The sequence below is a fragment of the Homalodisca vitripennis genome, chromosome X (assembly GCF_021130785.1).
Source record: "Homalodisca vitripennis isolate AUS2020 chromosome X, UT_GWSS_2.1, whole genome shotgun sequence".
In the NCBI taxonomy this organism is placed as follows: domain Eukaryota; kingdom Metazoa; phylum Arthropoda; class Insecta; order Hemiptera; family Cicadellidae; genus Homalodisca; species Homalodisca vitripennis.
This window is the reverse complement of record NC_060215.1, coordinates 29832816-29859526: the sequence shown is the minus strand read 5'-3', so window position 1 is coordinate 29859526 and position 26711 is coordinate 29832816. Positions and strand designations below refer to the sequence as shown.

At 32.8% G+C, this 26711-nt stretch overlaps 1 protein-coding gene across 1 annotated transcript in view; it reads left to right on the top strand.

The window, feature by feature from the left end:
* The window catches only part of LOC124368867 (signal peptide peptidase-like 3), a 48373-nt gene extending 21894 nt beyond the window's left edge, over positions 1-26479 (top strand). Inside the window, exons 3-13 of the mRNA XM_046826331.1 lie at positions 4657-4734; positions 7695-7807; positions 7989-8108; positions 9191-9269; positions 11152-11264; positions 12369-12520; positions 15612-15773; positions 16717-16832; positions 18316-18460; positions 22974-23068; positions 25602-26479. Of these exons, the coding sequence (XP_046682287.1) occupies positions 4657-4734; positions 7695-7807; positions 7989-8108; positions 9191-9269; positions 11152-11264; positions 12369-12520; positions 15612-15773; positions 16717-16832; positions 18316-18460; positions 22974-23042 (1147 nt within the window). The 3' untranslated portion in view covers positions 23043-23068; positions 25602-26479. The remainder of the gene's footprint in view (positions 1-4656; positions 4735-7694; positions 7808-7988; positions 8109-9190; positions 9270-11151; positions 11265-12368; positions 12521-15611; positions 15774-16716; positions 16833-18315; positions 18461-22973; positions 23069-25601) is intronic.
* The last annotated feature ends 232 nt before the right edge of the window (positions 26480-26711 follow it).

Below are 26711 nucleotides of genomic sequence, written 5' to 3'. Positions count from 1 at the left end.
TCAGAGAGTCATCTATTGTCACTCCGAGATACTTTGAAGTGCTGATTTCCTCCAGTTCAGGCAGTCCTCCTACAGTATCTTTGTGTCTTCCAAAGAATAGCTGTTTTGTTTTTGTCTCGTTTACAACAAGGTCATTGCCATGGCAATATTGCACTGCCATATTAACAGCCGTGTAAGCAGCTGCCTCTAGCTCGTCTTGATTCGTTTTCCCGAGCAGAAGCACAGTATCATCAGCATACATCAGTGTACTGCTATGTACTCATTTGTAAGGAAATCCATGTCCCCTTAACGCACACTCTTAGTGAGAAACTTGTGTTGGAATGTTTCATATGTAGTTGGGTTAACATAAGCAGTAATATACTCGTAGTGCGTTAAATTAATTTTGTTTCTTTATGTAGCATGTATATTTTCACTAAGTCTTTTGTTCTGAATTGAAGTGAAATTAGTGCTGTTTGTGTAATCCGTCCAAACAGATATTTGAAAAATAAGAGACTACTTTTCCACTCTGCCACCTTCACTTAAATTTCAGCCTAATTAAAAATAAAAATGAGTCTTAATTTTTGAGAACTCAGAAGCCTAACAGTCCACGGTTGAGTACCAAGGCACAGGAAGTTCATTAGATTTTGCAATTTACATTTATGTACAAATTGGTGATTCTCAAGCCTCAACGTATAATTTAAAACATGAATATGTAATAATAAGTTTTAAACTTAATGTTTGTAGATTATCATTTAAAAACAATAAAACTAATAAGTTGCAACAAGCAATAATTTAAGATGATAGTTCAGTGGTCAGATATATGTGTACTTAAACTACTATCCTAGCGACAATATAGTAAAGTGAAATAACGTGTACAAATTATGCAAATAAAAAACAATAGATTAATCAGTATATTGTAGTTTAGTTTGGTTGAGTAAATCCTACGTGGACGGCTAAAAAATCTGCAAAATACATCAAGCTGTTTATACAGGTTTTTATGACACATTTTTATATATAACTTAGTGTGTAATAAGAGTACTTTGTACCAAATAGTTTATCTTGAGGGTTTTATGGCAATTATTTAGAGCCAAAGGCATGCTAATATTTAAAGCTGCAGTGTTGCCAATGCATAAAACAAATTTCCTTTAAACGATAATAATTAATTTCATGTTTTGGGAGTTTTTATTTATATTTGTATAAATTACCTTCATAAATACGGATTGAATAAGTTTTCATAAAACTTAATTGCCATCATTTTGCAGATATATCCGCAAACAGTCAGCTACCAAAGCACTTAATATAGATGCAGTTAGCAAAGGTTTTGAAGGATTAAAACTAGTTTTAATCTAGCTATATTAGAGATAAGATTAAAGAGCAGGGTATATAGGACTTTTACCCAACACAAAAGCCTAAGTTAAGCACTCAAAGTTCCACTAGTAGGATCTGCCTACCCCTGTACCTTTAATGAAATATAAGTGATTCTGCTCAATGCTGACGTCGAATTCATCAGCTGTCTTAGAGGTTCCAAATAGGGTTCTTCTCCTAACCTCAAGCTTCAAGTAATGACTTGTATAATGAATGAAATAATGAATAATGTACTTAGCAGCCGCCTCTAGTTGATTACATAGTCTATAACTAGGGTAAGGGAAATTGCCTTTAGAAGGCCATTGTTGAGCTTCATCAGGCAGTTCATGAACTGGATATTGGTGCCTCAAAGGAGCTTCTTGCTAAATTATTGCCCAAAGAAACTCTGCCACCAAAGTGCTTATCTCTGAACCATTTCCCCCAATAACTTGATTTCCATGGCAGTTGACTTGCTTATACAACAAGCCGGTTCAAGTCCAAGAAAGTGCTTCTTTGAGCCATTTCTCGCTAAATCGTCAGCGAGTTCATTGCCCCTAAAGCCAGCATGTCCAGGAACCCAGCTGAGATGTACTGAATTACGACTAGCTAGAACGGGTAAAGCCTTTAAGTATTCTCATACCAGCCTTTTAAGAAGTGAAATTTGTTGAGTGAAGGCCATATGTTATAAATTAATTAATTACAAACTCTGCAATCATGAGAAAGTTTAAATGACAATTTGTAATAAGTATTTTTCATTAAGAAAACAATAGATTGTGCAATTTTCTTTGCTATAAGCAAGATTTTAAGGGATCAAACTGAACACAGATAAATAATTTAAACAATAATAGACATCAGTAAAACAAATAGAACAATAGTATGTATATAATATTGATAGTTTTGGTAAAAACAGTCACAAGAAAACCATACAACAGTAGATGTATATAGATAGGTCTATTTTATCTTAAAAACCAATAATTTCATTTAGAGTTTAGAATTGGAGACAAGATTTAAGAACAAAACAAAAATAATTGTTAAGACATCTTCGATGTGATATATTTTGATGTTTTAAAAAAAATCAAGATGGGCTTGTCAATTTAAACCTGTTTTAAGTTTGTTAACTAAATTGAATTGATTATTTTTGAAGTTTGTTATTTGCTGCTATTTCTCATAATTTAATTGTACTTTATATTCAGTTGGTTACCAGTACTGTGAATGTGGTATACTATTGATGTTTTCCGACTTCCTTGTCAAATGCTTAGTTATAATTTGTTTACTCTATCTTGTTTGCGGAGGCAGCCAAGTAGTCACTACATGTCTCTTGCAGCAGTGAATAGTTAACCTAACACCTGATTAAGCCTTCAATTGTCAAAAATAAAACTTTTTGGGACTGTTCTTTTTGTAAAAATAAGCAAAGGATTATCAATAATATTGGGAAAATAACTACAAGATAGTATGCAAGGATTAGGATGTCATTTTGGATTATGTATATATTGTCACTAGCCTACGCACAGGCTGTGTGCTCATGTAGACTAATTTCTGACTATTTTTTTATTTAATTTAGAAACAAGGTTAATATAGTCAAAATTGATATTACTAAAATTTAAATTTATACATTTTTATAGAATATTAAGAAACCATTTTTTCATTTTTTGGAAGTACGATTTTTTCATTTCATAAAGTGATGACATCCTGTACTATTGCATAAAATATGTAATTTTTACCCTGTTACCTGTAATCCATAACTCAAAAATGATTTAAGGAACATTTTATATGTATTTTCTTTTTAAAGTTCATATTCAAATTTCATTGATCAAATCCTAACTTCATACTAGAAAAAATATATTTTTAACTGTAATATAAACTGGTGGCTGTAACATTATTATTGAGGGTATAATCAAATTTTCATCCAGATAATTGATCCATCTCTCTTATGGTTTGTGTTAGATTTCATAAAATTTGACTTTTTTGTTCGTACATCCATATTTAAACATAAAAACTTTAAAAATTGCTAATAATAACTTTGATGGACATTACAGTGGAGTCCCGCTAATCCGAACACGTGTAATCCGAACGTCGGTTAATCCGAACGTCGGTTAATCCGAACGTCGGTTAATCCGAACGTCGGTTAATCCGAACGTCGGTTAATCCGAACGTCGGTTAATCCGAACGTCGGTTAATCCGAACAGGTCCAGGAGGAATTATTTATAACGATAATGAACAGTTATAGGAACTAATTACTTAAAAATTGAAAATGGGTGCATCATTTCGTACATAAACAAAGAAAACTTTAATTAAATAGACATACAGTATTTTATTAAGACAAATTGTGTACGGTACAGTACATAAATAATGAAGTTAAATACAGTACCAAATTGAAACTTATAGGTTAAGTATGAGTTAAATTACTGTATTAAGAAGTGAAATCAAACAAAAATTGGACGTACAGTACTGATATTATTATTGAGTACAATATTAATTGTTAAAAGACATAAATTCAGTTATTGTCTTCTGTCGCATTGAAGAGAGTCTATTGGATGACGCGTAGTTTCGTGCAACTATTGAACGCGTGGACCCGTACAATATCCAGTACGCTCACATTGCTTAACAATAGAACTCTCACACTAAATACGGTAAATGTGCTTAGTATTCGCAAACACGTTTATTTGTCAAGAAATACAATGCAACAGTCAGAAAACATGTTTTAATAAACAATGTTGATAATTCTATAAAAAAATAGACCCATCTCAAGTTTAAAACCGTATTTTTTCTGTAATTCTGGCTAATCCGAACAATCACATAATCCGAATAGGGCTCGGTCCCAATTAGGTCGGATTAACGGGACTCTACTGTACAGACAAATTCATATAATTCTTGTTGGAGACAAATACTTAAAAAAACAGATAGCATGGTTAGCTAAAGCAATAAATAAAAAAGCTTCCATTTCTTTATAATAATTGTTTTGAAATAAATATATTTCTTTTTGTTCTTGTAATTTTTTAATTTGATAGCCTATTCTCCTCTTCACTTTGTGCAGCACCTGACTTAGACAACATTAACAATTATTAAAACCACCTCACCTGAGAAAAATTATGCTTCTCTCTAAACAAAATGCCGAAAATAATGTTAAATTGTTAGGGACCAAGGTTAAACTCTTAGTTAGGGTTTTCCAGTTTTGATTATGCTTGAAAAATGGATTGGAAAACTAAAATAAGAACGCATTTAAATTTTCAGAGTTTTTAATCCGTAGGGGTTGTTGCTATTTTGTAAAAGTACATTTCTGATAAAATTCAAATCGTATTAATATTTGTAAAATAAGTGAAATTTTATTTCCAGGGCATATTCCATCATGGACTCGTCAAGAGTATCCACATTTCTCATCTCCATTCTCCTCATAGTCTACGGAAGTTTCAGGTAAGAGATTTTCTGTAAAGCTTCATTATTTAGGTATTTGTTTAAGTGAAAGAAAATGTATCTGTATTAAATTGTTTATTGTATATGAAACACCTGAAAATGCTATTTCCTAAAGGAGTTTCCATGCAGACTGGGATTTAAATAAACGATAAACGTTAGATGAAAACTTACCTTCAGTCTAAGTTGATATTAAGCCATTGATTTACTTCTGTGGTTTATTGGATCATCATATAAAATTTAGTGTCATTGCAATATCACATTCTATGTTCTCTTATATAGCTGCTGTTTTAAAAAAGCTATTCAATTCCACCTTATTCTCATTTTAATTCAAAAAATTTCAAGCCAGCTATGAAAGTGTGATAATTTCTAAGCATTGCAGTTTACATTGAGTTAGGTTGCCTTAAGTCTATTTTGTTCTGTTAATTTCACAAGTATTACGAATGACTGGTTGTAATATAAACATATCCGTACACGTTTTCTCTGCACAATTCCACGTTTATAAAGATTGGGTCAGTCTTTTGTGATCTGGGTTTGTAGCAGTAAGATAACTTCATCAATTGGATTGCTTGCGTGTAAGCTTATTTATTATGTGAATTGTTCTAATCAGTAATGTATCAAAAGTAAAAGGATGAAGTTAATTATTTAATAAACCAGGACTTATGATTAATTAGAAGGAGTGCTAAATTTTTAATAGTAAAGGATTGGGCCTAGCGTGACCTGATAAACTGACATTGTGAGCCATTTTGCCATTGCTAATTTTTTGGTAGAATTATGGTTGCTGTGGTTTCAAAATGATCTTATCTTAATTATATGAGAACTGTCCATGAGCATATCCAATAATTTTTGACGTAAGAGGGTCCAATGGAACAGTTCATGGTATTATCCTATTGGTGTAAGTCAGAGTGATTAATTTTGTTGTGCCTCGCTGTGAATGTTATTTTTAGAGCCGTTACTCAAAGTATTGGCCTTTAGATTGAGTCTTGGTCAATTTTTTGACTTGAAGCTATGATCTTTTAATTGCCGAGTTGAGCTATGATCATGGGGTATCAGCACAGGTTAGGTATTTTTGGTCATTTATCTTCTGTGAACTGTGAAAATCAAGAATACCGAGGTATGTACAATTCCTACATTCACCTTGGAGTGCATTCATGCCCCAGATGTCTAGTATTTGGGGAATGGCAATACTTCATGTTCGGATGTAACCATCATAGTTTTCTGTTTGAACCCTGCATATTTCCTGCATTTATAGGTGATCATTAAAAGTCTGTGATTGAGGTACGGTAATGTAGCCTATTTGAGTTAAATGCACAACTGGTGTAACTTCTCCACTACTATCGTAAAATGACTTACTTAACCCTTCCCATGTGACAAATGGGTAATCCATCATGGTAGAACTGTGCCGAACGTGTTATGGATATAGTTCCGTTTATAAAATGTCTGAACGCAGGAAAAAATTCTTTTACACACTTCTATTGCCTTATATTCACGTCAACAGCTTCGTTTTTGCTGCTTGAGCGGAGGGGAAAACAATAGCTGGTGTGCTGTGAGTATGCTGAAGCTGCAGCCCTCTTCTACGCTGCAGAGGAATAGCCTCAATCATGCAGTGATTGCTCAGAACTGATGTTATACAAAGCATTAGCATATGATAGCATAACTTTAACTGTACGAAAAATACTTTTTATTTTTTTTAATAATCTAGCATTGTCTGTTTCTATAGTTTGTAGGATTTTATTTAGCATGCAAAGAGTAATAGCTTCTTTAACTTCTTTCACTTGACTCCGAGAATTTGTATGGTTTCAACTCGTTTCTCTACTGCTTACAAAGTAAAAAATGATTTTATAGAGTGTCCGTAGATGCTTAATTATCCTCTTGTACTGCTAGAGTTGACTCCACATGTCATCTTGCTGAATGGTAAGCTGTCTGTCCTGCAGAACTCGCTTATTCTTAATCTGGTTTGTAATATTCTCCTTCTACATCTTACTTGTTGTTTAATACATTCGAGTCTACGCTCGAGCCAGACTCGAGCGCCATTGTTTAAACCCCCGGCTGGCGCTCGAGCGTGACTCGAGCACAGCTTTGCCGATTGATATACGGAGTTGCTCGAGTGATATTCGAGTGCCGTCTGCTGCATTAGAAAGCCAGCTTTGATGGTTAGTTCAGAAAAATTCCGCTAGGCGCTACTACGTCATACCCGCTTGAGGCTTTTGTTTATCCACTGACGTGGCCTGGCGCGTCGTCAGTCTGTCTACGACAACAATAATTTTTTTAGCATTTGAAATTTTTTTGGCAATTAAAATTATTTGTAAATATGTATATAGTAAATGCCTTTAAAAATTACTTGTTTTATTTATTCAAAAGTTAGTTTTCAAGTAACACAAGACATGCGGGAGTTTTTATTTTTCTTCAAAAAAGATAAGTTTTGAAATTTGTTTAAAAATTAATTAGATTTTATAGGAATACAGTTTTGCATATCAATTTAAAGAGGAAAGATAGAACTTTCAAGAAAATATAATATCATATACATAATATTTAACAGTTTTCTAAAAATAAAAATCGGAAAAAACCAATTAATTTATGCAGACCAGGCTATAAAAACAGCAAATAGCAAGCCAGACTCCAATGTGTTAATAACTTCTTAACCAATTTATCAACATCTCTACTAATTTACATAAAACAATGAAATGATAATAATAATTTAAATTAATTACTGGTTACTGCTAAAAAAATTAATTTGTTATTAATGAAAAGTGAAGGAGTAGTATTTAGTGAAAGCTTTTGAAGACTTGCCTGTAAATGTTGTGGTAAAAAAATATTAAATGCCGAACCAGTTTTAAATGTGAATAGTTGGCTATTTCACTATTAATTGTTGGCTACAGAATATAAAATGTATTGGTGATCTCTTTTCAAGTTGCTTTACTTATAGTGAAGGTTTTTTTACTTAGTATTGACATTTTTCATAGATCTCTGAACATGGAGCAAGAAGCAAGAGAGAGAGAAAAAGAAAGAGAGAAAGAGAGAGCTAAAGGCCTGTTATCAGGCATAGCTACGTCTGCAAGTACAGGTTGTGATAATAGTAAGTTACTGTTAGATAACTAACTAGAATAAAAGTTAGTATATAAAATTTCCTTACTGTTATATTATTCTCTAATTAGCATTCACACACTTAATTGGTTATAGATTGTGGTAGCCTACACGTAACATTTGACTTTTTGAATAATTTCAACTCCTACATTGTTCTTCGTAACTGTTTTCAGATGTTCAAACACTAGACACAATGCAAGCTTTATGCCTACCGCTCGGAGCTTCCATATCCCTTCTGGTGATGTTTTTCTTCTTCGACTCAATGCAGATGCTGTTTGCAATATGTACAGCAAGTAAGTGACCTAACACTAATTGATACCAATTTTAATAGAATTATTTTCAATTTTCAGTTCTTTGAATGAGCGATTATTTCCTTAACCCTTTTGCGCTCGAAAGGCAAGCAACATTGGCCACACCAAGGTTACAGACAGCTCGCGTTAGTTTTGCCGTAGTTTATCCTCGCAACTCGTATGGCCAGTACAGATGGCCGCGCTACTTTTATTCATTAACAGCTCGGCAGCCATATTTGTTGTCTGCCTCCACAGATCGAAATTAATTTTCAATTTACACCGCGCTATTTGCATAGTGATTTAAAATGTTTAAAGAAGAAACTAAAAATAATTTTAAAAATAACTTTAAAATATAAAATGTATACAAAGATCAACATGAATTTGGGAAATTAAACTCTTATACATATATTGTTGAAAAAGATATGTAAATAAATGTTAAAAAGTAGGCCTTTACAGTTATTTTATACTCAGACATAAACTATTTTACATTTTTCTCAGTCTTTACATTTTTTACGGAATAAAACTTTTAAAAATACATACTTATGTGTAGTTAAGAATAGTTAGCACACAATTGTCTTCTAGTACAATTTTCTAAGTTTCTATCACTTTAGTGTGTAGGCTCACTATGCTTCATTCGTTAATGTTTAGAGAACAATAATAAGCTAATTTAAAATTTACGGCTTTACTTATGAGCTGAGATAATATTACGGCAAAAATTAATCCGTTCTTCCTACAAAATGGCAGCGGCCAGTAGAGCTGACCATATGAGCTCCTAGGACAAATTATAAATACTGCCTTATAGCATAGGGCCTAATTTACATAGGGTTAAATGATAGAAACTGCTAAAAATATTCTGGAGAATATTCAAAACTGACAGTAACGTAATATAGCAGAAAGCAGACCTTTGGTGAAACAGGTTACTTTGTGTATTTTTGGTGTTCTGATTAGAAAACTGCATCATTTAACTATACAACACTCACCCTAACGATTGAAATAATTTCTTTGTTCAAAGTTGGTTTTTGACATTGGAAGAATTGTGAAGTTAACAGAATTTTGCAATATAACATGAACTCATTTTGTTTCAGTTATTGCGACAGTTGCATTGGCATTCCTACTGTTGCCGATGTGCCAGTATATCATTCGTCCGTGTTCAGATGGTAACAAGTGAGTATCTTGTTTGAACTTTATGATGTTTTTACTCTCTCTAAATAAAAAATTTATTGTAAGGGTTATAGCTGCATTGTTTAAATTTATTTTCCTTCTTATTTCATCAAATCAGATTGGTACATTTAAATTTGCTTCATTTTTATATAACATGTTTGCAAAATTAACTAACCACTGTTGGCAGTAAAACGATTGCCATCATGTACAGGATACTTGTCAAGATTAAAAATCAATGTTTTGCTGCAAACAAGATGAATAAAATGTAAATAGAGTAAGACTGCCTTAATATTGTAAAGATAAAAAAATATAGTCTGTAAACATAACGCTTTGTAACTTTTGATAGTCTACCATGTTCTTATTAAACATTGTTTTACCAGTGTGTGCTGCATTCAGATGAAGGGGTACTCTTTAATCTCAATACACATTCTCTCCTTTGTAAAATAAAAACTAAAATTACTGTATTGGGCATTTTTTCAGACCACCCACCCGTCTCAATGTCTTAACGACCAAACAGCTAACTGCAGAGCTTTAGTTTCAACGGATTCACCACAAAATCGGCCCTAAAGAATTTGTTTAAAATAATTTATATAAACTCTGTAAAAATACAGAGTGTCCCAAAAACAGAGGGTCCAATGTTTGAACCTCAAATCCTTGAAATGCAATTACGTCATGTACATTTACACAATTATAAAGGTCTTTATTTTCATCCTAAACAATTTTGCCTAGAAAAAAATTATGTTATCTCCATTTGTTTCAAAATGACGGTCTAAGTATAAAACAAAACAGTTTTTTTAATTCCTACTACTGTAATATGAACCCGCATCAAAATGAATATTTTTAAAACATTTCATAACAAAATATGGTATCATTTCAAGCTTTCAAATAATACCATGCATGGCTGTATTTTTCAAAAATTTTTTTCCACTTTAAAATGTTCTGTTTTGAAAATATAGAGTTTTAAATAACTATAACCATAACTCAAAATTTTAAATAGTAAAGGTGGGGGCTTCCCCCTCCCAAGTTAAAAGCCATACAAAACTGTATAAGTTTCACATTAAAAGTATTTTTTTCTAACCATGACTATTCTGTGTGAAATAAACTGTATTTATTGGTATCAAGTAGAAGTTTACAATGTCTCTTTACAAGTAGTTAGGCATTTAAGAGGTCAAAAATAAAAAAAATCTTTATTCACTACATTAATTAATCATCATCATCATCATCTGACGTTTCCGTTATCACGGGTCGTCGTACACAGCCTCCTCCACTTTTGTCTGTCATTCCAGGTCTCCTCTTCCTCCACCTGCATTTTCTGTAGTCTCCTTCTCTCTATGTCTTTCCACACTTGGTCCTCCCATCTTCCTCTCGGTCTTCCTCTTGGTCTTCTTCCTCTTTCCTCCTTCTCCAGTGCTATTCTAGGCATTCTATTATCTCCCATCCTCTTCACATGCCCCATCCACTGTATTCTTCTTCTTTCCATTGTCTCTTGCAGTGAAACTACCTTCAATCTTTCTCTGGTTATTTCGTTCCTTATTCTATCTCTTCTTGTAGTCTTCTCTATCCCTCTTAAAAATCTCATTTCTGCAGCTTGCAATCTGCTTAAATCATTTTTAGTCCACGTCCACGTCTCTGCTCCATATAATAAAATTGGTTGGAAATAAGAGTTATACATCAATACTTTTGATTCTTTCCCAATGTTCCAACTCCACACAATCTTCTTCACCATATTGAAAAACTTTCCACTCTACCATATTCTGTTTCCTATCTCTTCTCTTATTGTGCCCCTATCTGTTATGATACATTAATTAATATCACATAATATTAAGTGGTCTGAAATATTCTGTATAAGCATTTGTTAACTGATGTGAATTTGTTTGATGTGCAGAATATCATTTGGCATCTGCGGACGTTTCACCGGTGCGGAGCTCTTCTCCTTCTCCTTGGCACTGTTCATCGTTTGTATCTGGGTCCTCACAGGCCACTGGCTACTCATGGATGGTGAGTGAGATCTTGTCATAGTGTTGTCTGTTTGCCCGTTGGAGTATTTCAAATCGCTTAGAGCACCTATCATTCGATCATTACCTACGAAATTGAGAACCATCCCTTTTCTAAGTTAACTTGAACATTTTGGAAATTATAAAAATTTTCTTTTATAAATTTGAAAGTGATATATTTATCACCGTATTATTTATCTTAAAAGTCGTTATAGAATTGATTTGAAAGTAAAACTTTGGTTCTGTTCAGAGTTTATGAAGCACAGAAAATAAATTATGAAAAATAATTTTGTGTGTATTAAACATTAAACATGAAGCCCAAGGCTTCTTTGACTTTAAGGATTTGAATCTAGTGTGAACAATAACACAACACTTGTATTGTAACTATGAAGTATGATATGTAATGTAGAGCTTACTAAATTAAACTATAAACAATGTAGATTACACAGGTTTATATTGTTATTCTGATTTTACAACGTAAAGTAATTTATTTACAAATAAAATAAATTGTATGGAACAGTATTCATTTATTATACTTCCAAGAGCAACACAAAAATATTTACATCAACAGATAAATACTTGAAATATCATAATACTACAGTACTACTACAGTCATAATACTTAAAACAAGTAATTACAATGGCTGGCTTAACAATACTTTCTACATCTAACATTATTTCTTGTCACATAATCGTTCCCAATGAAACAAAATCAATAACATTGAGTTCTAAATTATATCACATTGATTTTATGATTTGTATACTATAGCAAATGTCAACCAAGAACCTTTTACGTTAAGAAAATCAGCTATCACTTCTCCTGTAAAACCAGATGATAGCAACTTAAGAATTCTCCTCAAAACGTTCTTTAAGCTTGAATAATCTTTAAGGCCAAAAACAGATTCTAAAACACCATTTTGGCACTACACTTTTAAACAGCTTAGTTGCTTAATCTTTAGAACAGACACACTTGTTTGTATCTCATCATCTTTGTTAGGTGTAATGACTACCACTCTCGAAACCTGCATGAAATCAAGGTTTTGTAATTCATTAGACTACAATGACTACAAAAAATGTTATGAAAATTTAGTTAATATCATGTTTTACAGCTATGGGGATGGGGCTGTGCGTTGCCTTCATCGCGTTTGTGCGTCTGCCAAGCCTGAAAGTTTCGACTTTGCTGCTCACGGGACTCCTCATCTACGATGTCTTCTGGGTGTTTTTCTCATCGTACATCTTCAATACGAACGTTATGGTCAAGGTACGTTCATTATTTATTCCCGTGTACGTTCTGAAGTAATTAGTGCAACGTAAGATAGATAATTTGGTGTATTTTGATACATTTAGAATTGAAACAAAAATTGTATAAAAAATGTCAAATATGAAAAACCTTTTTGTGGCCATCATTTTTATTTATAAGAATAAAACCACTCCAATTTGTTTAAAATCAGTTGCCATATCCCAGTAAAAATAAAAACTGTCTTAACGTTAGACTTTGGTATGTTTCTTAACCCTCCAACTGGCTTTAAGCGATTATCGACGCATTAACTACAGTTTTAAAATGGCACTAAGCTATTTTCGACGCATTAACTATGTCTTAATATGATCTGTCACAGCAAGTCTATTTTTACTTTGTTTGAAGTAAAACATACGTAAATCTAAAGATAAAGATCCAAGGTTTCATATTATATCATAAAACATTCTATAGTTACGTTAAATTTTTCATTATAAAATTCTAAACTTGGATGTTCACATTTCCGATTGCTATTTGTTTGCATAATTTCCGAACACGCTAAAATTACTGTATGTTTGTAGAAATTTTCCTATCGTTAGTTTACGTTCTACACGATCGTAAGTGTCGTCATTGAAAACAGTGTATTCTTGGCTTTCAGAAACATCTTTTCAATAGCCAGTAGGAAAATAAATGTTTATAAAATAAGCGTTTGAAAAGCTCGTGTTTTGTAAAATCCGAAAATGCCTAATGCGTCGAAAATAGCTTCATTAAATTTTGTTATTTTTGTTACTTTATCGTTGTCTGGAAATATTAAATCATATCAAAACAAAAAAGAAGTATTGCTCTAAGCAACATTATCTTCAACGAAGACTATGAACTAGTATTTTATTTTTGTTCTGTTGCGCAATCACCGACTCAGCCAGTAGAGAAGAACAACGCATCACTTGGTTACCATGTTGATTTCTTTGTTGTTATTACGCCATTGCCGGTATTAGTGTATTGTTTGCTATTTATTTGGATATTTTGGACTTTTCCTTATTTACTGTGTATAAATAAAAGTTTATTTAGTGTTTTTTTTTTTTAATTAGGGAAGTGAAAAATGTAGAGGTTAGGTTAAGTTTTAGTGAATAGGTTGGATTTTGGTGAAACTGGAAATAATTCTATATTCACGTAGGTTCAGTGTTTTATTATTTTGTAGACAATAAATTTTGATTTAAATTTTTGCAAAGGTATTTTATTATAAAAGGATATTCATGTATTTTAGACAATAAAGTTTTTTTACTTTTTCTGAAGGTATTAGCTTTTTATTTCTATGACCATCGCTTGTTTTATTTTTTTAACAAAAAAATAATAGAGATAAAAATACATTATTGTACATTTTTGTAAACGTCAATAAACGTACTATCTTTATAAATAATTTTTGGATGAAAAGAGAATTGTTAGCTAAAAAAGTTAGGCATTTATTTCAAAATTTTGACTTTTGTAAAAAGTAAAAAAAAGTTTGTTGCTATATAACAATATCTTATACAATGTAAACTTCTATAAATATCATATTTTTCTCTTCTACATATATTTATCTCTTAGAAACAAATATATGTTCATCCAATAGATTCCAAATGTCACAATGGTATACATAATAGTACTATACAAACTTTTTTCAGATTTTGTAGTTTTTATAGATATATTATTCAAAAGTATCAATAAACTTCTTTTACCTACATTTTTTCTTGTAATTTGTAATTGAGGTATATAAGCAAACTTTTGTATATTTTAGAATTATTCTACAAAATTTCATATTACCTGAGAGGGTGCTATACATTTTGAGAAAAATTTATTCTTTACTAATATTTTTACTTTAATCTGTAAAAAAATAAAAATACATTAAATGATTCAATTTTTAATATTTTTTTTGGGAAACTACATTTATTTCTAAAGATATTGATGTTTTTAAAATGTTTTTATCTTAAAAAATAGATGAGCAGTGATTAAAATACAAAACCCTTACAAAATCACTAAAAAGTGCCTGCCATTTTGGGAAAAACTATGGCCAGTTCCAGGGTTAACCCATTGCGGATCGTATTGTTTTGGCGCGCGGGCACCAGCGGACACGAATTAATTTACGGTCAGCGGCCGAACGAACAGCAATGGTGCGCCACATCTTATCGCTCGCTATTGTATACTAGAAAATTCAGCTGTGAAGGTATTCGTTCAGATGGAACATGGGCCTGCTGAGGTATCCGTGATGTACGAACAATAACACGCGAGCAAGGTTCCAGGGTGGCAGGGATGATGTCTGAATCATAGTCTAAATAAAGCGGCTCGGGCGAAGCGATTACAACATCCAGTCATTGTCTAGACTAAACCCGCTGACATGTACTTCTGCGTTGTTTAGTTCTGTGTCACTAACCTCAAAAGTATTATAATAACAACTGAGGAAAACACCCAATCAGAAGCGCTAAAAAGCAGAGAGTAAACTCATATGAATGATTTTTCAACTTCGACATACGACTGCGATCTGTAGGATATTTATAAAAAATTTTGAAAACTCTAAACGTAGACCGTTGTTAAACATTCTTAGTTCACAAGTGAAGACGATCGCCCGATCTATCAGACATTAACAGAACTATTTGGAGGGAAATTTAAAAGCAGACCGCTTTTGCGACCTGAGCTTGTCATCGTGCCGTTAGGCCCGGCCGCTGCGTGACGAGCTGGGCTCGTCAGTGATCCGCAATGGGTTAAGTGAAATCAACACAACCATCTTCTTCAATCTTAGTTGTATGAAAATAAATAAAACTGTACTTGAATAAGTCCGCTAAGCTGTTTTGGTGTATATTATGAAATAATTTTATACTGTATTTTTTTTTTTCAAAACGTATTGACATGAGGCAACTCAGAATTTTGGAATACCGGCCCCCAAAAATAGTTGGTAGACCTTTCCATTGTTCTTTGTCTTTCTATATTCTTACTCCAGTTTTTTGCCACACACATTTACCTCTTTACATCACATTATTTTGACTCTTCCATTAATTTTCTACCTTATGGTAACTGTATACACAAACAAATTAATAAATGAATGATGATGAATGAATAATGTAAAATGATGATGATGATGTTGAAGGTGGCGACGAGACCAGCAGAGAACCCTGTTGGCCTAGTAGCTCGGAAGCTACACATCGGTGGGGTGGTTAAAGAAGCACCCAAACTCTCATTGCCGGGCAAACTGGTATTCCCGAGTTTGCACAACACAGGCCACTTCTCCATGCTGGGCCTAGGGGATATTGTAAGTTTCAACTTATCACACCTTAACTACATTTTGTATGTAACTGTTTCAACGATTCTCTTATGTTAGTTGAAAAGAAGGGATTTTGTTATTACTTTGTCGTTATAAGGTTGAGGTGGTAGGTAGATAATGAAAGGTTTACCAGTTTGGTCTGGACGCTGAACCTATGTCCTGAGTGCTTCGTGTTATGACTTCGCTTAGTAGCTGCTATCGCTGTAGGTATTGGTTTAAAAATTAACTATAACATCTTAAAAGCTGGTTCAGTTTTAGCTGTTTCCTTTTTAAACCATATGAGACATGTTTAGTAAGTAAGCATCGTTTTAATATATTAAAAAATCAAGTAAACTTTTTGTAACAGTTTTATTTTGATATGAAAGCCTACACTTTTATCTAATTCTCTACATAATTGTCATCAATATTAAGGCACTAATCATATCTGAAAGCAACCTTTTGTTACATAGAAGAGCTTTGGCTAGTGGCCCTTTTGCTGTAATAGAGCCTTGAAAAGTGAGTTTTCAACATTTTAATTCAGTTTCTTTAAACAGTAAAATATAGAAAGCTTGAAATAATGTTTTTACACTAAAACATCCATAAGTAAATAATTCATATAAAAACTTAAAATGTATATTTTTAATATTATATTATATACATAATATAAAGAAAAACAATGGCGTGTGTATACAGATTGAGACAACACAAAAAATAATCATATTAATTAAATAAGGGAAATACACAGGTTTTTTTGAATTTTTGTTAGTATGGAAGGCTAGGAAGCAGTCTGAAACACACAGTCAATTACATTTTCCCTTCACAGGTAAAGCCTTTTTTGATGATGCCTGAAAAGAACTTAAGAATTACTATGATATAAACGCTATAATGATTAATTAAGTTAGCATAAGTTAGAATTTTATCCAGTATAATAAAACAAAATGTTTGTGTGCAGGTGATGCCAGGATTGTTGCTGTGTTTCGTACTCCGTTACGATGCATATAAGAAATCTCAGTTGTTACACCTGGGGGAAACTGGTGTTCCTCCTCCAAAGCACTTAAATAAACTGAGGTCAGTTTTTGTAGTAGCTTATTTGACATGACTTAATTCTATAAGTGTACTTTTATGTGATTAGTGCTGCAGCCGTGATTTTAAATTTACTATATGAATTAATTATACAAGGGTCACTCTGAAAGTTTTGAGATACGGTATAAGAAGAGATTTTGTGCTAAATTTACCAAACATTATGCTTGATCAACGTCACCTATAGGGTCAACGCACTTTTGATGTCAGATTTTCCATTAATTGAAAGCACTCAACTACTCAATTTTTGGAATGAAGTCAAAAGATTTATGAATCTCATCATCAATTTTGGCTCCCGAAGGAAAGCAATGACTATGCAAAATGTTTCTTCAGATTGGAGAATAACCAGAAGTTGCTCATAGCAAAATTAAGTTAATAAGAGAAGTGGTCCATCACTTTGATTCCTTGTATGCTAAAAACATCAAACTTTTTTCCGCAGTGTGGTGAGAAGAGGCATTGTTGTGATGCAAAATTAAACCCTTAATGTTAAAGTCCTCAAGAACTTCTTGCAAGCGTTGTTCAGTGTACCAACTTGCTGTGACAGTCCTTTGTCCCTCCAGCTTAATAGTCTTCACTAGTTCTGTACTCCTGAAGAAAACAGCGTACATTACTTTCTTCTCTGATCATTGTTTCTTGACCATTGTGGAAAGTTGCTCATCTTCAAACACTCATACTCGACATTCTCTTTAAGGTGGAACGTCTTAAAATGGTATTTACGTCTCATCACCAGTAACAATTTTGAAAATAGTCTGATGACCACCATTATTAAGCAATTAGAGATTCTCACATGTTCATCTCATTGCTGACAAATTTTTTCTGACTTAAAAAGTCATGCAATATTATTCACACTGCTGTGGATGTCATCCCTGGGGAAGCTTCAATCGTTATATAAGAGCAGTGTCAGTGCTCTTGGATCATAGGTTACTCCTGATCAGCGTTTTCCATAAGCCAACAAGCTAAATGTGGCCTACCTGAATGTTTGTCATCTTGAAGCGAATTATGGTTCCTTTGAAGTTCTGAAAACAGTAACACAGGATGGTGCTTCAGAACCAAAGGTAATTGCTTCAGAAATTTCAACGTGCACTTTTAGAGCAAACCGACTTTAAAATCACAGCCCGAAAATGCTCTCTTGAAAACTCCATGGCTTCACAAAATTGATCTTTCTGAACGACATAAGTACACTGATATACCCAAGTTGTTGATAGGGGCTCGGACAATGAGATAAGACTGATACGATTAGTGTATATGCACTATCTACCGGTATCTCAGAACCTTCAGAGTGACTCTTATGTGTTTGTTTGTTAATTCATATTTGTTTAAGTACAGGCATAAATAAACTCAATAAATGTGAAGTATAAGAATCACATTCGTAACAAATACATTTTCTTTCAGTGTTTAAATTTTTTGAAGAAAACCCAATTTATGTTAACTTGTTAATTATGATAATAATGTTTGTTAAAATGATAAACAGTTACTTCCACTGTTCGCTGATCGGCTACTTCTTGGGATTACTGACAGCGACTGTTTCATCCGAAGTGTTCAAGGCCGCACAGCCAGCTCTGCTGTACTTGGTTCCATTCACCCTTCTACCTCTGCTCACCATGGCTTATCTCAAGGTGAGCAAACTGTAGGCCTATTGCCATCATAGTCTGGCTTATCTCAAGGTGAGTAAACTGTAGGCCTATTGCCATCATAGTCTGGCTTATCTCAAGGTGAGCAAACTGTAGGCCTATTGCCATCATAGTCTGGCTTATCTCAAGGTGAGCAAACTGTAGGCCTATTGCCAACATAGTCTGGCTTATCTCAAGGTGAGCAAACTGTAGGCCTATTGCCATCATAGTCTGGCTTATCTCAAGGTGAGCAAACTGTAGGCCTTATTGCCAACTTCCAACCATGGGCAAAATTTAAACTTAGTAAGTGCCACGCCCCTGGAAAAACCATGATGAACTCGGTAAGTACAGAGTGTCTCTCATTATTTTAATTTCTATCATCAAAATGTGCAGTGTGTCTTTCTAACAAACATTCGCTGATTGAAAAGTGGCCATTACTTGAACCTAGATATACTATGTTTATCGGAACATTGGCTTTCCTCTGAGGAACTCAATGAATATTCTAACATTGGTAACCTTTCATTAGCCTATGGTTACTGCCGCTCCTCAAGGATACACGGTGGAGTAGCCATATATTCTAGGTTCTCACCCACCACTCAATATAAAGGTAATTGAAAAAATAAATAGCCTATCCACTGAACTGGATTGCGAACTAGCCTGCATTGAACTTGTAGATCTAACTTAGTTTTAATTAATGTGTACAGAAGTCCAAATGGACCACTATGACAATTTTATGGATATAATGGAAAAAGTGTTAAGCCATATTAATCAAAAAAGTGGAAACGCAATTGTGTGCGGAGACTTCAACCTTCACTTTTCGCCTCAAGGCCAGGACAAGAATGCCGGAAAACTTTGTTAACCTTTGCTCCATGTATGGACTTAAAATCACAATAACTGACCCACTCGACATAACACTTGTTTAGGACAATGTTTTCACTTCCTTTGGGGATCAGTTAAATGTTAGCTTAAGAAACTTCCATGTTAGTGATCACTTAGGTCAACTTTTTGTTGTTAAAAAATGTAGAGTTAGTTTCAAATTTTAATAGCAAAACCCTTGTCTAGTCTATAAAAATGTGCCAAATATTAATGATAAAACCATCAATCCTTTTAAGTATCTGTTAGGTAAGGAAAGCTATGGTCTGATGTTTTTATTGACGAAAGTATTAATGAGAATTTTAACAACTTTGTAAATAGTTTTAAATATTATTATGACATAAGTTTTACTAAACATATTAGAATAAACCCTGGAAACACTAAGAAACCCAATAGGCCTACAGGAGGTACACATTGGTACACTGCTGGACTTGGAGAAATAAAGAATAGGCTGAGACTTTCTCTACTCACTAGCTAAAAATGGGACTGCGTGTGAAACAGCAAAATTGCAATCTCTTTAGAACTAGTTATAATAGGCTTAAAGCATGTTATAGGAACAAAATAAGAGAAGCCAAAAAAGGAGGCAAATATGTTAAAAATAAAGTGTTCAGAAAACCAAACTAAATCATTGTGGAATATTGTAAATAAGTCTAAGAAGGGTTCAAGTGGAACTCATAGGTTTGATAATAATGTTTTTACTCCAGATGAATTTAATAATTATTTTGTAAATGTTTCAAAAGAAATCAAACAGACCCTGACCTAGTCAAAATACAACTCATTGTGCTTTAGATTTTTTAGTTCGTAGAGATGTTCCTGAGACTGTAAACTTGTTTTAGTTTTAATGATGTCTCTGAAAATGATGTATTAAATGTAGTTAAACAGTTGTCCAATAAGTCAAGCAAAGATCATTTTGGTTTCTCAAACAGACTGGTAAAGATACCATCTGCTGTTACATCACTCCTCTTACTGCTCTAATTTAATAAGTGTCTGTCTCAAGGTGAATTCCTAACATTTTAAAGGTTACTAAGGTGATTCCTGTTTTTTAAAAAGGGTAAAAAAGATCAACTTAACAACTTTAGACCTATTGCAATTGTTCCTGCCTTATCTAAGGTAATAGAAATTATAATCAGCAAAACAGCTTATGCATTACATGGAGTTTAACAAGTTAATCTGTAGTTCACAATTTGGTTTTAGAAAAGGTCTTTCTACAGCCAATGCCTTAATAAAATTGGTGGAACAAATTCTAGGCTGCTTTGAAGAAAAGCTTGCTGCGGTCACCTTTTGTGACCTCAGCAAGGCCTTTGACTGTGTGTCTCACGATCTTTTAGTAAATAAACTTCAGCACTATAAAATTGAAGGCTCTGCCTTAAAAATTTTCCAAAGTTACCTGAAAAATCGCAAAACAATATGTAGTAAGCAACAACAAGGAATCAAGCAGCCTAGATGTAAATTGTGGTGTCCCGCAAGGGGTCAGTGCTTGGCCCCATACTTTTCATTATTATGATCAATGATTTGAGTGAATGTGTACCTGCGGATGTCGTCCTCTATGCTGATGACACTACAATCATAAATAAACAACCTAGTAGCAGTCTAGCATTGGCACATGCTAAATCAAATCAAACTCTCATTCAAAATTGGTTGACTGCTAATGAATTGGTATTAAATACAAATAAAACAGTGAACAACCTTTTTTGGCCTTAAAGAAAAAACCAGAACAACACACAGAAAAATCCAACTTTTTTGGGCTTAACCCTTGATCCAACATTATGTTGGCATCAACACATAATTGGTCTCAAAATTAAACTTAGCAGAAGCATTTATGCCTTAAAACGCTTATGTGGTGAATTGGACCAGAACGGGATCCGCACTGCCTATTTTGGTATTTTCCAATCACATATTACCTATGGTCTTGTTGTATGGGGTGGAGCCTCCCATGCCGAAGAGGTATTTATACTACAGAAAAAGGCTATCCGTATCATTGCTGGAGCTGGTAGGCTTGATCACTGTAGGGATATTTTTGTACAGCTCAGGATTCTCACTCTACCTTGTCTGTGTATAATGCAATGCTTGTTGTATCTTAGAAAAAATGAAGACAGAATTATGCTCAGAAATGAAATCCACTCGTACAATACAAGAAATAGCCATTTAATAAATTTACCTCCACATAGACTTAGCAAAAGTGAAAAAAACCCTCTGCACATTGCATCAAAATTCATGAATAAATTGCCTATGGAAATGAAAAAATTAAAAGACTGTTCTTTTAAATCCAAAATTATATAATTTCTTGTTAAATAATGCAATTTTATTCAATTAAGTGAGTTTTTATTGAGTCAATGGACTGACAATGACTTCTTTAACTAGTGAAGTACAATTATAAATTATACTGACCTGCCTATGTATTTGTGTGAAATATCTTGTGGCCAATAAATTATTCTATTCTATTCTATTCATAGTCTGGCTTATCTCAAGGTGAGCAAACTGTAGGCCTATTGCCATCATAGTCTGGCTTATCTTAAGGTGAGCAAACTGTAGGCCTATTGCCATCATAGTCTTCACTAGGAGAACTATGCTTTCGGCAAGAGTTTAATACATTTAGAATATGAAGTTGAAGTGAGCATAAAAAATTATGTATTGTCTGTAAGCACATGCACGCAATCAACAAAGTTAGATCCCAGATACATTTACAAGAGTGTACCTGTCAGAACAGCTGATGCTTTTCATCTGACGAAATGTTTTTTTTTTCTCCCTGCTTGTGCAAGCTTATCTTTAAAATGGTCTTCGCTTTTGTGTGACCGATTTTATTGAAAAAAGTACCATTGGAAATGTAATTACAATTTAAAAATAGTTGGTATCTTGTAAATGTTAGATAACAATACTGTTTTTTTACTCTCAACAGGTGCCATTTTGTTAATATTAAAGCAAATAACACAATTTGTTTTATTTCCTTATATTATGTGCAAAATTTGGTATCTATAGCTTTACTAGTTCTATAGACGAATTTTTTATAAAAAATACAAAATGGCAGCTAGTGGCTAAACGACACATTTTTCAATTTATGTTTATGAGCCATTTTTTTAAATGATGGATACTGTCAGCCACAGAAGTTTGTGACACCCTGTATACCCTCTGCTAAAAACGATAAGACCACAATTTCAAACGATTATCAAAATCATTAACCAGAAATGACAATTTTTGTGAAAAATGTTATTTGTCCTGATTACAAAATTAGACAAACATCAATAGTTTACATAGAAAATGTTCTAATCAAAGTTACTCTCAACATGGTAAAACTAAATGATGTGGAATTAATTACTCAGAAACATGTGAAAAACGTCAATAAATAGGTATTTAGTTTGAAAGGTCTTTTTTCATATTTTGTTTTGATTTACAATACATTAAATACAATTGAACATTGTCAGTATGGTATCCAAGTACGGTTGCTGTCTTCGTTTCTTGTGTATTGGGCAGTTTTTATGTTTATAGGTTTTTAATAATAAAATGTTTGTAATGAAAGTTATTTTTCCATCTGAAAAAATTAAGGCAACACTTGTTTGTTTTTGAATACATACTGTTTGCTGAAACAAGTGGACCACAAAAATGGTGTATAAATTTAATTGAGTGTTTGTATATTCTTCTTTTGTTGTAGGGTGATCTGAGACGTATGTGGAGCGAACCTTTCATAATTCATCCTCCATCTAAACACTTAGAAGTCTGACTAAAGTATTGGCCAGTTTTTTCAATGTAAGTCAATTATAATGTTGTTATAACTTTGATTTTGCTCTATAGAAATTATTTTTAGTTTGACATTATTTAGGTGCATAGTTAGTAACCGGTTATTTGTGTAGAAATATAATACGCCTGCAACTAACCTGTTGTTTGTGGTGCAAACAAGTAAAGTTTGAAATTTGGTTAAATTTATAATAACAGTATATTATCAATGAATAGCAAGATGTAAAGAGGCTGAAAATGTTGATTCAGGTTATTTCCAGTTCCTGTATTTTGTGGGCTGACATCGATATAACAATTAATTATTTACGTGTCTGATAATTTTGTTTAGAGGTTCAAACTACAAAATTTTGACTGTACCATAATAACCTTAGTCATTACAAAACCATCATGATTTAAGAAATTTGTACAATCCAATCATGTATACAATCCAAAAGTGAAATTAAACGTTTTACTGCCAAGGCATGTACACATTGCAATCTTTGCAGATTCTAAACGCCAGTGTGAAATATCACATATCTTTGTGCATGCTCTTCTTGCAAGTTTATGTTTCTGTGAAATTTCAGATTAACTATATTAGCCCTTTGAGTGCCACGGCGTCGCTAATTTTGACGGTACGAAAAGTGCATAAAGTGCCAGCGTCGCCAATTTTGACGTTTCGTATTTCGACAATATTTTATACAGTACAAGATTATTTTGGCTAAATAACCAGACAGCTGTATTCAATAGGTTCCAAACCATCAATAAATGCGAGTTTTATGTTGTTTCTCTACTATTTTATCTGTGAAACTTACATTGTTTGGATACTTATCAAGAAGCCACTATTTTTGGACGAGTTTTCCTTATCAGGGACAAAATAAATTACAGTAATTAAAACAACTTACTTTATTTAACCTATTTTTGAATTTACAAGTGATTACGATAATCATTGAAATCACAAAATGTAAGAATAACGCTTCATTATTTGAAAATGTCAGGTCATTCGTGTGTTTATTTGGAGATAGGAAGTGTAACTCATCGAGTATTTTTCGATTCATTATGGAAGAAGGAACGTATAATGAAGTTTATTTTGATCTCTGATAAGGAAAACTCGTCCAAAAATAGTGGGCTGTGATAATACCGAAGTACCTGTGCGATGATTCTGTCTTCCAGTCACGCGTACCGTGTTGCGTAACGACCTTTCTTGTTATTTATGTGCCGATAACCAAGCATTTGAGCAAATACAAAATAAAATAGTAACTTATACAGTATTTTACTGTATTTATTTACTAAAAGTAATGTAGTGATTTGAGTTGTGTCCAAGCGAAAAACTTGAATTTTCAGTGTAAATATTATTAGGGTTATTATTTAGTAAATGTAAACTTTTATGTAAATATGTTAGCAAGTATTTGTTTCTACATTTACTAATCATATTTATTTGTGTTATATTGATGTTTTATTAGATTTATTGGGGAAACTACATCATTACTAAGTAATTTCTAAACTCTGGACAAATGAAGTACAGTTTATAAAATGTCGGTACCAGGCAGCATTTTGTTAATTATATGTATGCCATCTTTTCTAAATTATAGCATAAGATATTACACATGGGTTTCATTTAGAATTATATGGCCTTTATCATGGTATAAAGAAAACATTTTTTTTAATACCGTATACACTCAAATTAGGTTGAAACTTAACTTTCTATACAAAAGTAAAAATGTTTTGTTATAAATACTGAAATTTTTATATTTTTATAAATCAAATTTTATTTGTAACAATATGTATCATATTCTGCATTTAATAAGAAAAATAACAACAGCAAAATTATGGAAATCTGTTTGGCAGTTATTTTACAACAGCTTTTTCCCCAAAAGCTTACAAATATGCGAAAAACAGCGTGGCACTTTATGCATATGCCTTCGGAAAATACCCGTGGCACTCAAAGGGTTAATTATCTGGTATATTGAAACCATAAATGCAGGGTGGTGCATATGTCAGTTTCCCCATAAATTGGGATTTTTTTAACAGCAAAATCTTGACGAACTCAGAAACCTAATTAAAAATGTATTTGAACTTGTTAATAACGATAAACCTTTATTGCTAAAAATTTGTGATTCTGTTCTCAGTCGTTGTATGAAGTGTATACAAAATCAAGGTGGACATTTCAAACAACTGCTATAACATTGTATGGTAATATGTAAGTAATTTCATATATTGTATTTGTTTTCTTCTTGTCTAAAAATGTGTTTATTCAATTAACCTATAACGCCTTTAAATTTCTCTTCTGGGGAAACTGACATATGAACCACCCTGTACTAATGGTACTATACCGACGGTATTTGGTTGGGTGATGTTAATACCTTACTTCACACAGAGTGGCTTTTATAATTCAGTAAAATATGTCTGAGAAGTTTCAACTTTGTAACTCGGCCTGTCATTATCTTAGATTTTAACATTTTGGTGGTAAATATTTGTGCTTGTTCTTTATTGAGTGACTATGTAAATTTTGTTTAGAAGTGTTTGATTTCTAAAACGATCCGAGAGTAACGGAATGTTTCTGTTGCAGGCTGACGTGAATCACTCATGACACTAGTCGAAGCACATATGGCTGCTCATTGTACTGCCACTTCAATACTCCACTTTGTTTTGTATACTCTTTTTATAATTATATATAATGGTTATAATATCGGCTGTGGCTCTTTAATGCATTTAAACTGTTATAAGTTGCTTAGTCTCTGAAACGGACAACAGACAAATGAACTCTAACGGGCACTCCCGGTTTTGTTGTACCTCTAACTGCTTTTTTTGGGAGTGCCAAAAAGCAAAACCACCATCAAGGATTTTTCTGTAAAACAGATCGTAACTACATCAAGTTTTTTTAATTATTTCTGCTGCTGTGCACTAAATTGCATGTTTTCCCTAGCGCAGGTTTTTGTGTGTATAAAATTTTTTATTAAATGTGTTTAAACTAGTGTAACAAAATACATCTGAATAATAGGCATATGTGTGATTGTGTGTGCTAGCCACAGATCTGCCAGGTCATGTATCCCACCCCCACCGTAATACGGTGGAGTCACTGGTATGAGGACAAACGTGGTGCGATCAAAGATTTAATCGAGGACAAATTGTTACTCGTTGCAAACGAGACTGCAAACTTTGTGTAAGTTATTAAGTGTTTGAGTGATTTTATACTTATTGTTATTATTTTGAGACCACAATGTATTATATACCGAGTTGTATTAAGTTAGACTCTGAATATTTGAAAAACGTGTATCGGAGTTTGCAGCCAAAGTGCGGACATTAACAAATGAACAAAACATGTTATACAAAAAATTCAGAGAAAAGAATTCATGACTATGTAAATGGAATTGTGAACAATTACATGTAAGTGGTTATATGATAATTTGTACAGAGTTGGTATTAAAAGGGATATGCACATGGGTATACAAGTAACTTAATCTTTTCAGTGCCTGTGTCCTATTTTACAGGCATTAGTAGTATAATGTTGAAAGAGAAGTCAAAGCACATTTTTCTAGATATTTAAAAGTTTCTGTCAAAAATAAAAATTAGAGTTAACTATCGCATAATTTTGATAAACATTCAGGAAATGAATATTAAATACTTAACTCATATTTACATTGATTAAATATATCAGGCATCACCTCATAAACAAAAT